The following is a 15,985-nucleotide window of genomic DNA, read 5'->3' as shown; positions in this document are numbered from 1 at the left end:
AGGATCGTGGGAGCCTTAAAATGAAGTACAGGTGCCAACTGTCACAGATTCAAACTCCAATCGTGAAATCCAAACCTGCGTAAGCCATATTAAGGTGAACTGAACACATTTTCAGATAAAGATGATGCTTAAATCCTATCCAGGTCTTTATTGTCACTTTAATCCTATCTCACATGCAAAAAAAGGTAAAGGCACAACTGCTTGAAAGTTCCCAGTAGGATTGACTTTACCGCCACCATGTGGAAGCCACAGCAAACAGCCTGCATTAGAAATGCATGTGAATCAAGCATATGGCAGCAAGGCCAGCTATTTTTTTACTGAAGTGATTAAAAAGTTTATCAATCCGTAATGAGTTACTGCTGAGACAGTTGTATTAGGAATAAAATCTCCTGAAAAAGGTTATCCTCAATGCTTTCCCCCATTTATTGTAACAAATAAATGAGAAATAAATTTGAATCATTTTTAAAAATATGAAATGCCTTTTATTTAAATATATCTATAATTGCATTATTAAGAGATGCTTTATAGATACATACACATGCTTTGAGCCTTTTTATTGATTTTATTCTGGACTTGAAAGGATTTTCCACTGTTTTAGGTCAGCCCATTCGATCTATGCACAATTTCGCAAGTAAAGAGGAAAGGTAGAGAAGTTGCTCTCAGATCTCTGGTGATACAAATCTGTAAGTTATCACTAGGATGTGCGACTCTGGCCAGGGATATCTCAAGTACATTTTCTCTCCCTTCCTGTTGTGAAGCGTCTCCTCTATTTCGTAGCTCTCCTAGAAAAGTCAATCAAGTGCAGCAACACGCCGTTTACAAACACACACATCAACATATGTACGACTGTCTGCATTTGATGAAATCAGGCCCATAATTTCCCTATTTGGAAAGTTGACGTACTAAGTATAAATTCTGTGAGAAGAGAGGGACTGTGGTAGTGGGTAAATGCACCATGTGGTGAGGCATTGGACCACATAGACCAGAAATGTGCCAGGTTCAAATTCTGTTCTGCCATTAGTCTGCCAATCTTAGCAAGGTTGGTGTTACAAATTCAGGCCTTCTGTAGATACCTTCTCAGATCCAGTGGCCTCAGTCACTCCTTTAAGCGGTCTGGCCATCTTACTTTTTGTGGAGTTGACTTACACTGCCCTATATGTGCTTGTATGGCAATGTAACTGGAAGTGCAGCACTAATTCCTCGTGACCTGAATCATGTCTTCACATGTATACTTTTTCGATCTATCCAAAAGCAGAAAGAGTTAACATTAGATGAGGCAAGGCTGGATATACATCATTGGGCCATTTTATTTCACAGTAACATGAACATACAGAGCAAGAGTTATAATCAGATTCACTTAGTTCAATTAGTACAACTTATTTTTGCGTAATTATACAAAACAAAGCACACACATGCTTCCCCACATCATTGGGTCCTACTTGACTTTAACAAGAGGTCTTCTTATTATCTTCCAGTGTTTTTCTTTTTCAACCTCACTGCTAACATGTAGGTCTTTGTTCCCCTCTTTCCTATCCCCACAAGAAGTTGGAGTTTGGTCTCTGACCTATCCTCCTGTCCAGGGTGGGCCAGAACCTGCTACCATACCCGAAACTGGCTTCATGCAAGGATCCATTTCTATGGTGTGACCATTTGTTCAGAGCCTCTGGAATGAGATAAGAATTCCCCATTGTTGCTGATCATCATATCAATATTTGACCTCAATACACATTCTACAAATGTCTCCAGCCTTCCTTTTTAAACATGGGCAACTCTATTATATTATATTTTAAAACCCAATACTTAAAAGTAACTATTTTCCATTAAAAACTTGTCTGTGGAAAAATGGTCAAAAATATCCTGAAATATGACAGTTGACAATTCAGCAGTCAAACACAACCAAGACTGATAAACTAACTGGTGATTAATTTTATTGCTATTTGGGGGGATCTTGCTGTGTGGAAAATGGCCACCAGAGTTTTCTACATAACAATTGTCACCCGATTTTAAAATAGCTCATTGAATGTGAAAAGCTTGGAGACATTTCTGAGAGACATGATAAGGCACTATTTAATCTAAGTCTTTCTGTTTTTTTTCTCAATCGGTGTCACTCCTCTTGCATTAGGGAGGAGTAGAATTTCCAAGGTTTCTGCTGCTGGTTGCTATCTAAAGTACAACTCCCTTTCCTGCAAGTCAGCATAAATCCTGTTTTAAACTGTTTGTTACTTCTTTCTACAACATGTTGGAATTTTTAACTCGAAAAATTACCAAGAAGCGCTGTTTCAGAAAAAGAAAGTGAAGGCGACAATATATTGAGATTAAAGTGAGTTAAGTATTGTTTTTAAAAAAAAGTGCAAGACACAGAAATATATTGCTTATATAAATGCTGCATTTACCCTATAATGCTACCACTAGAAGTAGCCCTAGCTTCAGTCGTAATGTAAATGGCCATCTCAAAAGGTGGTTTTACTCACCTGACACCATGAGCAGAATCAGAGCACCACCTTAGAAAGCTATTGATTCTGGTCACTTCTTTTTCTAGCTTGGAGTGGCTTTTGTGCTGCAAGGACTATTTTCCAACTGTTGGAGAAACTGCAGCTAGAAAATGAAAGTCATAGGTGTTTTTGTGTTATTGGTATCTGCAATATAAATGATGTAGATACTAGGGCCTGTCTGTCAACCAAAACAGAATTGCTGCTATTTGAATTGGTTGTGTGTAATATAAAGGTGCTATAAGGTTTTCAATGATCCCACCCACAGCTCTATCCCATCTGGTTTTGGATTTAGCAATAATTTGCAACCTCAATTCACTATAGAGTATAAGAAGTTATAAATCTCTCTACAGCTGAACTGAATCCAAATGCAATATGATTTCATTGACATGCTCAGTTACACTGCAGTTCGTAACCCATATAACCCAGAGTCCATTCACCCTTGGAGTTATACACATTAGAAGTAGTCACATTAAAAAAAACACCCAATCCTATGAGGAATCAGCTCTTGCTTTCACAGTAAAATAAAAAGGAAAAGCTGCAAATGCTGAAAGTCTGATGAAGGGTACACACCCAAAATGTCTTAACCTGTCTTTTCTCTTTACAGATGCTGTCTGACCCAGTGTATTTCCAGCATTTTCTGTTTTTATTTCTTGCTTTAACAGTTTAGCTTATCATATTATTTTGTATAGTCTGCTTTTAATATTTATAGCTATTAACTAGTAATACAGTAACAATGGGCCATTCAGTGACAGATTATGCTAATTAACTCAAATTACATATTAATTAGAAAGTATAGTTTTCTTACATCTCAAACACAAGTCCCACTTGGAGAGTATGGTTGCAATACAAATAATGGATGTCATGTAAATTTGGTGAACAAAATAAACCTTTAACTTAAGACTCAGAAACATTGCTATTTTTAGCAAGCATGGAGAATATAGGAAGGGCCACTGTTGATCCAATGGTACATTATAATATATCACATAAATCAAGTCTACACCTGTAGTTTACTGAATTAAATATAGCCTTTAGGTATCATTCTGTCACACAGAAATAATTCTGTTTAATACCAGTAGCCTGTGCAAAGTACCACATTTCAAGAAAAACATCAAAAGTGGGTGATATAGCATTAACATTTTCACTGTTAGATCTCAGTTGTTTCATTATAAGGAGCCGTTTAAAGTTATGTACTTTACTATGAATTGTTAACCTGTACGTATATTGCACCCTAACCCCACCCGTCCCTCCTTATGCTTTAAAATATCTGTACCAGTAAGTGTTAGTAGCAGATGACCTAACTTGGACAGTATGAGTGGGTTGAATACATAGTTAAGCATTCCAGCTTAATGAAAGTATCTCTACTGATGTTGACTCAGCTTTCTCATATCATTTGGCTCTGAGGAGTTATTGAGCCTGAGTTTTCCCCAGTGATGTCATTTGTCACTGCTTAAACAAAACTACTCTAAAATAAAATCAACAGAAATAGAAACACATAAAATGTTATGATGCAACAAGCTGATTTTTTTAAAGAAGTGTTGCTGATGTTGAGACTGACTCTTTAACCAGAATGTGCTACATTTCATTATTTAGGTATCCTGTAAGTAAAGTAAAATAAACACAAAACTCATGAAACCAACACTGCCTTGTCTCAACAGAGAACATTAACATTTTTACACTTCTGTTACTGTGTAAGTATTTTAAAAGGTATCAAATTTCACATTCCCAATGCATGTACTGGTATGCCAGTCAGAGTAAGACAGCAGAGGGGGTTCAAATCAGAAACCTGCATACCTCCTTAACCAAACCCTAACTTTGTCAACAAGTGCAATATTAAGTTCTTTTTCTGGGCAGTTTCAAAAGTCATTATCATCACAAACTAAACTTTTGCAAATCATTCTTTTTATACGAACCAAAATATAGGAGGTAGAAATTGATTGCGCTGTGCCTGTTTTTTGGGTGTAAAACAGGCAAAAAGCAGGGGCAATGCTAACCAGTTTAGCACTGGGACGGCCTGCGACCAATCTGTGTAGGTGATCGTTGTTAAGTCCGTGAATGATTGCGACACGGACCAGCAGGAGTGAAAACAAACAAGTCTTTACTGGTGGAAGTCAATAGTGAAACTAACAAACAGAGGCTCTCTAGCGCCTTTTATACAGGGGTGGTCACTGCCGGTACTGCAGTCTGAGACCAGTTCTTCTCTTAAAGGTACATACACAACAATTCCTCCCCTTTTAGATAAACAGTACATAACATTCATTTAACAACTTAATGATAACGAATTACAATCACAATTACTGTTGCTAGATACATTGGTTAAGTTTAAGCAATTATAAGTTCAGTCTTTGAGGAGGCTTCCTGATTCTGTCTGGATAACGCCTCTTTGGGGTATCAGGTTCTTCTGGCAATGTTGCGTCGGGATCAATGTCGTTGTTTGGTTCATCTGCTTCCAATATTACCGGTTCTGCGGTAGCTGCAATTGGAACGTCAATTTCATTACCAGGTGTATCAGATCGTGGTGTGGAGTTGACGTTTTCCAGTGACTCTAGAATCTGGTCAGCATGGCGTCTTACAATGCTCTCCCCAACGTCCACGGTATACATGAGAGGTCCTTGTCGTGTACAAATCGTTCCTGGCTGCCATTTCTCAGTGCGGTAGTCCCGGGCCAAAACTGGCTGACCTATCTTAAAACTCCTGGTCGGCCTTTCATTCATATTCTGAAACTGCCTGTTCTCCACATCTCTTCGGACGTTTGGCTTAACCAAATCCAAGCGGCATCGTAGTCTTCGGTTGAAGAACATCATGGCTGGAGTTTGGTTGGTAACCGCATGTGTCGCATTCCGGTAGGCAAACAAGAAGAAGTTGTCCACCTTGTGCTGTAGGGGTATATCTTCATTACACATTGCCTTGATAGCCTTCTTGAATGTTTGGACAAACCTCTCGGCCAATCCATTAGTGGCTGGATGATATGGGGCAGATGTGTAATGCTTAACGCCATTGTTCTTTAAGAACCTCCGGAACTCTTCAGACACAAACTGTGGTCCATTGTCAGAGAAAATCTGTTCAGGCAGCCCATTCATGGCGAATATGGTTCGCAAAACTGTGATAGTTTTTTCTGTGGTGGTTGAGGACATTTTTATTACCTCTGGCCACTTTGAATGTGCATCCACCGCAATTAAAAACATCGAGTCCATGAAGGGACCAGCAAAATCAATGTGCACCCATTGCCATGGAGATGAGGGCCACTCCCATGGATGCAGAGGAGCTTGTGGTGGGGCGTTTTGGACCTTCTGGCATCCTGCACAGCTCTTGGTCATCTCTTCGATTTCTCTATCGATTCCCGGCCACCACACAAGCGCTCTGGCTAAGTTTTTCATTTTTACTCCACCCAGATGACCCTCATGAAGCTCATTGAGTACTCTATCCGTCAACTTAGGTGGAATTACTACTCTGGATCCACACATCAAGGTTCCTCTGCACACTGACAGCTGTTCTCTTCTCGGCGAGAATGCTGGCAGCAGTGGTTCGCCATGTGCTGGCCATCCCTTCACCGTTAAATCATAGACCCGTGATAGTGTCGGGTCATTCCGTGTTTCCTTTTCTATGTTTGCATTTGTCACAGGGAGACATTCGACTATGGTCGAGTGGAATAACTCCATTGGATCCACTGCAAGGTCTTCTTCTTCCACCGTCGGCAACGGTAGGCGTGACAATCCATCAGCATTTCCATGCTGTTTAGTTCCTTTGTACTCGATGTCATATTGGTGTGCCCCTAGGAAAAGGGACCATCTCTGCAGCCGTTGTGCCGTCATTATCGGTACGCCCTTCTGAGGGTTGAAAATGGAGACAAGAGGTTGATGATCGGTTAGTAGAGTAAATTTTTGACCGTGCAGATAGTGATTGAACTTCTTCACCCCCCACACTAGGCTGAGGGCCTCTCTGTCAATCTGGGCATAGTTATGCGCGGCAGAAGTTAACGAGCGTGACGCAAAAGCTATCGGCCTCTCTAAACCATCAAGGAATTTATGTGACAGTACCGCCCCAATGCCGTAGGGAGACGCATCACACGCCAGCCTGATTGGCAGTGGTGGGTTGTAGTGAGCCAATACTTCCCTTGAAGTGATTAAGTCCTTACTCTTCTGAAAAGCACGCTTACAATCATCGTTCCATTTCCATGTTACCCCCGTTCGTAGCAGGGTGTTCAGTGGGTGCAGAATTGTCGACAAATTCGGCAAAAACTTATGATAGTAATTCACCAATCCGAGGAATGACCTCAGTTGCGACACATTTTCAGGCGCTGGGGCCTTAACAACCGCTTCAATTTTGTCAGGGGACTTATGTAACCCCTCTTCATCAATCATGTGGCCACAATACGATATCTGTTTCTTAAAGAATTCGCACTTGGGGCGGTTGGCTCGCAGCCCATGTTCCCGTAGTCTAGTGAGCACCTGTTCTAGGTTGTTAAGGTGTTCACTGTCATCTTCACCTGTTACAAGGATGTCGTCCAAGTAACACTGAGTCCCCGGAATCCCTTGCAGGACTTGTTCCATCGCTCTTTGCCATATCGCCGGAGCCGATGCTACTCCGAATACCAATCGATGATACTGGTAAAGACCTTTGTGAGTGTTTATCGTGAGATACTTCCTAGAGGACTCTTCAACCTCCATCTGCAAATATGCTTGTGCTAGGTCAATTTTTGTAAAACGCTTCCCTCCAGACAGTGAGGCGAAGATGTCTTCTATCCTTGGAAGAGGATATTGTACTGTGTGAAGGACAGGGTTCACCGTCACCTTGAAATCCCCACAGATGCGAATCTTCCTTGGCTCTCCAGACTTATTGCTTAACGTTTTCTTCATGACAGGAACGATGGGTGTCGCCCACTCGCTCCAGTCGACCTTAGACAACACGCCCACCTTCTCCAGATTCTCCAGCTCTGCCTCGATGGCTGGGCGAATTGCATATGGTACCGGTCTTGCTTTGAAAAACTTGGGAACTGCATTCCCTTCTATTTTTATCGAGGCGGTTACGCCTTTAAGCGTGCCCAGTTCTTGTTGAAATACCTCTTTGGCGTTAGCTAAGATTGTTGACAATCGTCCAGGAGTGACATCTTCATCTTTTTTACCGTCCACCGTCATTGCATGAATGGAATGCCAATCTAAGTTTATCTTCCTGATCCATTCCCGTCCCAATAACGGTGGTCCACCATTTGGCAGTATGTAGAGATACAATTTCCGTATTTTCTTGCCATTGTATTCGACAGGCACCCTTATTTTTCCTCTGGGGTATACTTTTTGCCCCGTATACGTCGTCAAGACGATGGATGTCTCTCTCAAGGGTATGTGTGAAAATAGCCGCTCGTAGTCTCGTCGATTCATGACGGTTGGCGCTGATCCTGTATCCAATTCCATTTTAACTAGGGACCCTGCTATCGTGAGGGTGACCCAAATGGTTCGGTGATCCTCTTTTGCGATTACATTGTGAAGTTTGAGACAGCTTAGTCTCCTGTTTCCGGATTCACTATCGCTCATCTGGTCTTCGGAACTACTGTCCGTCATCTTTTGTACTTTCTTGTACGGTTCCTTAGTAGCCTTTTTGTTGTCATTGGTCTTCTTCCCAGACCTGCAAACTCGTGCAATGTGTCCAATCTTCCCGCATTGTCTGCATATTTTGTCTTTGGACCAGCAGTCCTTCTGGTCATGGTTAGTTCTGCCGCAGCGATAACATTTTGCAAATCCCCGTGTCATTTCGTGGGTGCCATATTCCTGTGGTTTTCGTTGAATTTCTGCAGCTCCCCTGGCTGCTGCTTCATACGATACTGCCACGCTGAAAGCCTTATCTAGCGTCAGCTCTTTTTCTGAGAGTAACTTCTTCTGTGTTCCTTCACTCAGGAGTCCACAGACAAATTTGTCCCGTAGGGTATCTGCCAGTCCTGCTCCGAACTGGCAGTACTTTGATAGCTTGCGTAGTTCCGCAAAATACTCAGCATTGCTCTCATCTTTGTGCTGAGTTCGCCTGTGGAATTTAAATCTTTCTGCTATCAACAGCGGTGCAGGGTTTAAGTGTTCCTGTAGGACAGCAACAATTTCGTTAAAACTCTTCGCCTTCGGTTTGGCTGGAGTAATCAGGTCCCGCAATAGGCCGTACGTTCTAGCGCCCATTAAGTTTAGCAATATCGATGCCTTTTTCCCCTCCGCTATTTTGTTTGCCTCGAAATATACCTCGACTCTTTCCACATACGTGGTCCAGTCCTCTAATGTATTATCAAAAGTAGTGATACAGCCAGTCTTCGGCATCTTGCAAATCTAAAATGGTGCCTCCCGCGCTTTGCCTTCTTCCCCGATTTAACAAAATGGCGCCTCCCGCGCTTTGCCTTCCTCCCCGCTGTTGTTAGCGCTGCTTTCCACGGTTTCTTGCGCATTAAATATTGATTCTTTTTCTTTTATTATTTTCCCGTCGTGGAGCGGACCCTCTGGGACACTTCCCTCCCTCTTCTTAGGTCCGAACGCTGCCCGGCTTCGAAGCACCGGCCGCGCCCTGTGTGCTCTCCCCTCTCTCTCTCTCTTTGCTTCCCGACTCGCTGCCCGGCCCCGTTGAAAAGCCACCCGATCGAGCTTCAGCCCGCTGCAGCCCAGGAAGGATCAGAGCACTACCTGCCACCAGCCCGATTAGCTGGGAAACCACAGACCGAGGAACCCAGCCTGGCTCTGGACAGTCTCTCCTGCAAGTTTTCAAACCGATGATTGACGGTCGACGCCCGTTTCTTGAGTTTCTTTGGACTCTTTTTTTTTCTTTCTTCTGGCTCCGACCTTCAACAACGTCGTCTGAGGTGCTGCTGAGTTGCAGGTAAGTTTGTTTCTTACTCGTCGCCAGTGTTAAGTCCGTGAATGATCGAGACACGGACCAGCAGGAGTGAAAACAAACATCTCTTTACTGGTGGAAGTCAATAGTGAAACTAACAAACAGAGGCTCTCTAGCGCCTTTTATACAGGGGTGGTCACTGCCGGTACTGCAGTCTGAGACCAGTTATTCTCTTAAAGGTACATACACAACAATCATCCCACTGCTAAATTTGCTGGGCCTAATTCATTGGCGGCCACAAGCGTTAGGCCCCTGGCATATGTTAAGTAGGGGGCTAATGCCTGTTGAAAGACCCCTCTGCAAAAATTGTTTTCAATCTGCATTGGACCTGTCCTAGTCAGGATTCTTCAGTGGCTCTCCACATTCATCGCCGAGCCTCTTGGTTTGGGTGCAGTGCGGAGTTTGGGCCCGTAATAGGCCCAGATGAAATTCTACCCCATTGTGTTTATAAAACAGAGGCAAAGGCCCAGATATTTACGGGGAGGCGTGGAGGAAGGGTGGTAAACCCGGCAAGACTGGGGATGCTGAGGAATTTAACGACAGTTTCCCGTTCGGCAACCAGCCAAAGGGTGGTGGGGGTCTGGAACTCACTGCCTGAAAGGGTGGTAGATGCAGAAACCTTCATCACATTTAAAAAGTACTTGGATATGTACTTGAAGTGCCGAAACCTACAAGGCTACGGACCAAGAGCTGGAAAGTGGGATTAGCCTGGATAGCTCCTTTTTGGCTGGCACAGACACGATGGGCCGAATGGCCTCCTTCTGTGCCATATGATTCTATGATGAAATTGACAGGCTGGCCAGGAAAACCAGTGGCAGGATGCTGCAGCCGGTGATGCTTTGGGATGGTCCCCAGGAATCATGATCGTGGGGCAGGCCGGAGATTGGGAGTTGTGGGGGAGGTCATCAATCATGACAGGGGGCGAGAGAGGCCACGATCAGCAGAAGAGAGGCCGAAGGTTTGCTTGAGGGGGCTGGGGGAAGCACACCTGCTCCTCCTGGTCCACAAGGAGTGCTATTAAAAGCACTTACCTTCTTGAGCCGGCAGCTTTTGCCTCCTTTTCGCTGCCGGGTTTTCCGAGCTCTGAGAAACCCCGTTGTTGGGTGAAAATAAATTCACATCTAATCTGTGGTAAAGTAAAAGGTGCAGTTTATTGAAAACAGAGCTCTGGGAGAAGCATCTCAGACCCCGCGGTCTGTGCGAGCACCTTCTCCCCGATCAACAAAATTCACAAGCTTATATACAGTACAAGACTGGAGCACATCGATAGCCTTGATTACATTACTTATTCCTTGGCCAGTCTGGCTTCGTGGCCCCCCTCCCCAATTATATTCCTTCAAAAACAACCTAATTATAACTTTACATCGTTAGCTAAGCCCCTTCTTTTAGTTCTGTCTTTTATCTAAGTTTGTCCAGTTATCTGGACAGCAGGGTCCTTTCTTACTTCATTGTGGCTTCGGCCGATCAGTGACTCGTGATTGGACATGGCTAACCTTGTTATTGCAGCTTCTCATATCTCCACATGCTTAATCACTTTTGTAGTTCAGTCCATTGTGTTTTTAAACTAGTCTCGACTGAAACTAGGTTGTCCTGCTGTGTCGCTCGACTGCAACATTCAACTGGTTCAAATCCCAATCCTTCACCCGCCAGCAGTTGTTAAATTTAAATCAGGTTCCCATTTGCACTCCGGGAGCCTGATTTAAATATGATAATGAAGTGTCCCACCAGTCCAAGATAGGACACAGGCAATGTTCCTTCTAAGCTGCGCGCATGCGCAGTAATCTGCAAGGTCCCGCGCAAGCCATTCGCCGGCTTTTACAGTGGAAATACTGCGCATGCGCAGAAATTTAAAGGAACCATGCATTGAAAGAAACAGGCCAGGCAGAACAAAGTGCAGCCTACAGGGAACATTGGACACAGGCACATCCACTGTTGTTAAAATGGCAACGGGTACATATGTGGCGTGTTGAGGACGCAGTCCCCATTTTTTTTAAAGTGTTTAATATCAACCCCAAAATTTCAAGTATGGTGCCATCTTTGATAAAGGCAACATTGACAACTGTTTGTCAGTCAAGTATTCCTCATGACAATGCATCTATGTGTTCCATGAACCCAGCCCACAACTCCTTACCTCCTACAGATGGACAATAATAAACAACTCCTTAAAAAGAAACAAAGTGAGACTCACAAATAAAGCTTCCACCTGCTGTCCCTGAGCTTTAAACAATGTAATAGGCAGTTATCAGTTCATACATCTTCAATGTCAAATGGCTGAGTTCAAAGTCAGTTTCAATTGATTGGGTTCAGCCATTCCTGCAACAGTACAATATTCTGTGTACAAGTGCTCCCTGTTTGCCATTTAAACTGCCATTTGGACGATCTCAAGGACAACCAGTAAGAGTGGGGGTTCCAGGAACTACTTGTACAACTATCAACTCATTTAGAATCACGTGTGATCATCTACTTTACTCAGAAAACATCATGCTAGAACTTATTAATTTCACTAAATCACATGACAGCACCAAATATTTTCTGATCAATGGTTTACCAAAAAATTAGCCAATTTTAACATTGCTGATGCTGAACCCTGGGGTCTATCGTTGAGAAGGAGAATAATAGAGGTGCATCAGCAACTTAGCCTGGTACTGACAGATATGCCATGCTCACTCTCCACAATAGCGGAGAAGATGGAGGAGTCCAACTCGATCGCTGGTGGATTGGTGGTGCAAGGAATTGCAAGAATGTCTGCCATGGAGAGAGTGGCCACCTCCATAAAGCTTCAAGCCGGGCTCTCAAATGAATCCATGCAGGCCGTGACCACACTTTGGATGCCAATTTGTCTGCCGCCTTAAACAGGATGACAGATACCTTATCCGTGGCCTTACAACTCGTCACTGGTCTCCACCAAGCTGGTCTGCAGCAAAGTGGTAGGAGTGATGTGGCGCTGGCCCAGGAGAAGGACAATGGTGAAAGGGGACATGGAAGTGGGAACTCCACTCAAAGTGCTCCCATTTCTCTCATGTTGCCCCACCGAGCTAGTACCCAACATGCTGCCGAGTCTCCTGATGGCCGAGTCTACCCCTGCACAGGTGCAAGTGGAGCAGTCTTTGACGGGGCATCAAGGGCTCTAAAACCCACCTGGCGTAGGCTAAAAGCATCTCAGTCAATGCAGGGATCTACCTCTGCTGAAGCCACAGAAAATGCATCACATAGAAGCAGGAGGAAGCATAAGTTGAAGAAATTGCAAGTCAACAAGGATATGCACATGGGTGTTTGACAAAGTCTTGGGTTAAGTTTTCTTTTTTTATAATGGCACATAAAATTTGTTAATTAGCTCCACTTCCACATCTTGTCCATTATCGCATTCTGAGTGCCAACTTGCCCTTTCACTTGTCTCATGATGAATGTCATTATACGATGGGACCCATTGGGCAGATGCAATAAGTGGATGAATGGTTGAAGGACTGATTAGTGCAAAAAGTGTGTGTGTGTGTGTGTGTTAGGTGGGGGGGGGGGGTGTTGGTGGACAGCAGGATTTAATTTCTTCCATGTCACACTAGGTGAACCTTCGCGATATTATCCCTGGCATCCCGGGCAGCAATGTAAGCTGCTGGTCTGGCAATGGGTGCCCCATCTTCCTCCTTCTCTATGTTTTCCTCATCCGAAGGTAAGTGATGAGCCCATCCATCCTCCTTCACCTGCAATCCTCTTTGCTGCGCAATGTTGTGCAGGAGACAGCACACCACACCATAAACACTCCTGGGTGCTGTGGCGATGCTCAGTTTGCCATGTGTGTGCAAGCAATGGCACTCTGTACCTGTGGGAATCCAGGCAGAGAGGCAAAGGTGAGTGCCCACTCAGTTTGGCTATTATTACAGGGAAAATTTAAATAGTTGTCAGGCCTGGTAAACAAGCCATCAGTGACCTGCCTTATGCATTTATGTGCAGCTGACTGGGAGATCCTAGATACTTTCACAGCTACTGGTAATGCGTGGCCACCAGGTCCAGGTCTTCTTCTAGGAGGCTGCAGATGTCGGCCACCACCTGATGTAACAACCTCAGCCTGCGGAGGCACTGGTCTTCCGAGAGGTCAACGACGCTGAGCTTGTGTCTGTAAACCCTATAACCTGGGTAGTGCCTCCTGTGACCTCGGCCCCTCTCCTGTGCACGTGCTGATCCCACCCCAGCACGTCGTTGCTGCCGTTGATGGTGATGGTCTTCCTCTTCTGATGTGCTGTCAAACACATCCAAGGCGCCTCCCATCCTGATCGTGCCAATTTGAAATCCTCCAAGGATGGAAAAAAAAACTCTCTGCGAAACGTTTACCAGAAGGAACTGAGGCATCAGCTGAAATAAGTGCGCTTTTATTCAGATGGGACAGACTGCAGAAATCGACTTTGATGTTGAGGGGGTTTGACGTTACTTTATCGGGAGGTTATCGTTGCCAGGTTCCCCCCAGCCCACCACACCCAAGAAATGGTTCATCAGGTTCAAGGGGATCTAGAAGAAAAAGACCAACTTTTTCTATCAGTTATTTAATAGGAGCACTGTCCTTGATTGCTTTCACCTCGGCTGTTGCTGTATCTCTTTGAAACTGACATCGCTATTGATATTGATCTGCTCCTCGGCTCCTGTCGATTTCTGCATTCTTCCATAGCTGTGGAGGGAATTTTGATTTGTTTCTGAGAAACTTACTTCAATTTTTTTCCCCCCCGATTGTCTCTTTATAAAATCTTCACGATATTTTATTGACAGTCGGAACAACATTGATTGGAATGACGATTTCTTACTGCATCTTTTGACCAACCGCCATTGACAACTAGAATCATAGAATAGTTGCAGCACTGAAGGAGGCCATTGAGCCCGTGCCGGCTCTCTGCAAGAGCACTTCAGCTAGTCCCACTCCCCCACCCTTTCCCATAGCCCTGCAAATGTTTTTCCTTCTGGTACTTATCCAATTCCCTTTTGAAAGCCATGATTAAATCCGCCTCCACCACCCTTGCAGGCAGTGCATTCCAGATCCTAACCATTCGCTGCGTAAAAAAAGTTTTTACATAGGATATACAGCACAGAAACAGGCCATTCAGCGCAACTAGTCTATGCCCCACTCAAGCCATCTCCCATCTTCCCTCATCTAACTATCTTTTTCCTCATGTCACCTTTGGTTCTTCTGACAATCATCTTAAATCTGTGTCCTCTAGTTCTCGACCCTTCCGCCAATGGGAACAGTTTCTCTCTATCTACTCTGTCTAGACCCCTCATGATTTTGAATACCTCTATCACATCTCCTCTCAACCTTCTCTGCTCTACGGAGAACAACCCCAGCTTCTCCAGTCTAGCCACGTAACTGAAGTCCCTCATCCCTGGAACCATTCTAGTAAATCAACTGACAATAACTGTTTTTACTCAGACATGGAACTGAGATAAATGTGAGGCTATGAGGCACTGACGACATCAACTTTTTCAGGCTAATTCAAATTATGCTTTATAATCCAGCATTCAATGATGCCGTTGTAGCTTGATCCCCATGTCCATCCTCATGCACGTTTTGACTGTCGTTCCACAACTGAGTTCATCATTTGTATCTCTCCCTTTTTCCTTTACCCTCCCCTGGCCTTCATGCCTCCTTTTCTTTCTCCGCCTTCAGGTACTCTACCCACTACTCGTCATCCTTTATCCTTTCTACTCTCCTGCTGCTGCTCACGTCTTGACTCTCTCCTAAATAATTCCAGTTTCCCTCTGTGCCTCTCATCTATCTCCTAGCGAGCAGCAACTCCAATTGCCCTAACTTACACTCTCTGTAATCTCACCAGCCGGTCCCTCCCTGCTCTGCCCCTTTGGACTTTGCCAGTAAATTAGGTCTCTGCATTTCCCCACAAAATGTACGCTCACTTGTAAATAAGGGCCTTGCCATCCATGATGTTGTTGTAGACGATCAAATTGAATTCATGGCATAGACAAAGGCATGGTTGAGAGGTGATTCACCATTTGCCACGCCCAAACTGTTGCAGTGGTGGTAAACCAAAGCTCTGTCTGCTCTCTCAAGTGGACGTAAAAGATCCCATGGCACTATTTCGAAGAAGAGCAGGGAGTTATCCCCGGTGTCCTGGACAATATTTGTCCCTCAATCAACATAACAAAAAACAGATTATCTGGTCATTATCACATTGCTGTATGTGGGAGCTTGCTGTAGACAAATTGGCTACCACATTTCCCACATAACAGTGACTACACTCCAAAAGTACCTCAATGGCTGTAAAGACGAATGGGTAATAAATGCCAGTGATGCCCACATCCCATGAATTAAAAAAGACATCTGGTGGTCGTCAAAGGCACTATATAAATGCAAGTCTTTTTTTCCCTTTTATTCACCAGTGTTTTCCAGTGGTGCCTGCTTGCAGTGGTGCTTTTAATTGCTGCTCCTCGTGTTTGGAGCATGGGAGATAGCTGACCGCTGTGCGCCAGTCAAATGCATTTGAAACGGTGGTAGGCGATCTCCATGAGTACAGACCTGAAGGTCCAGCTGCAGGCTGCTCCACTTCAGCAGTTGACAGGGCAGCCTGGCACTGCACACTTTATGACATCTGTACCAGCATTGGTTGAGTTACAAATGTTGTCATCTAGACATCCCCTGATCT

At 44.2% G+C, this 15,985-nt stretch overlaps 1 protein-coding gene across 4 annotated transcripts in view; it reads right to left on the bottom strand.

Moving 5' to 3' along the window:
* Positions 1-475: 475 nt before the first annotated feature.
* The window catches only part of mib1 (MIB E3 ubiquitin protein ligase 1), a 298,565-nt gene continuing 283,055 nt past the window's right edge, over positions 476-15,985 (bottom strand). The window contains exons 20-21 of one of the 4 annotated variants that reach the window (XR_015079035.1): positions 2,472-2,595; positions 476-1,241 (exon numbers count right to left, since the gene is read on the bottom strand). Coding sequence is in view for 1 of the 4 variants with exons in the window: in XM_085993275.1 (XP_085849401.1) it covers positions 2,567-2,595 (29 nt within the window). In the remaining 3 variants the exon portion in view is untranslated. Of the gene's footprint in view, positions 1,242-1,264; positions 2,596-15,985 lie in introns of those variants that run through there. The other 3 variants (XR_015079034.1, XR_015079036.1, XM_085993275.1) reach the window with 3 other exon arrangements.

This window comes from Somniosus microcephalus, chromosome 7 (genome assembly GCF_052327205.1).
Source record: "Somniosus microcephalus isolate GS21.2 chromosome 7, FLI_Smic_1.0, whole genome shotgun sequence".
NCBI lineage: Eukaryota > Metazoa > Chordata > Chondrichthyes > Squaliformes > Somniosidae > Somniosus > Somniosus microcephalus.
Note: the sequence above shows the minus strand (reverse complement) of the source record. Positions and strands in the feature narration are given on the sequence as shown.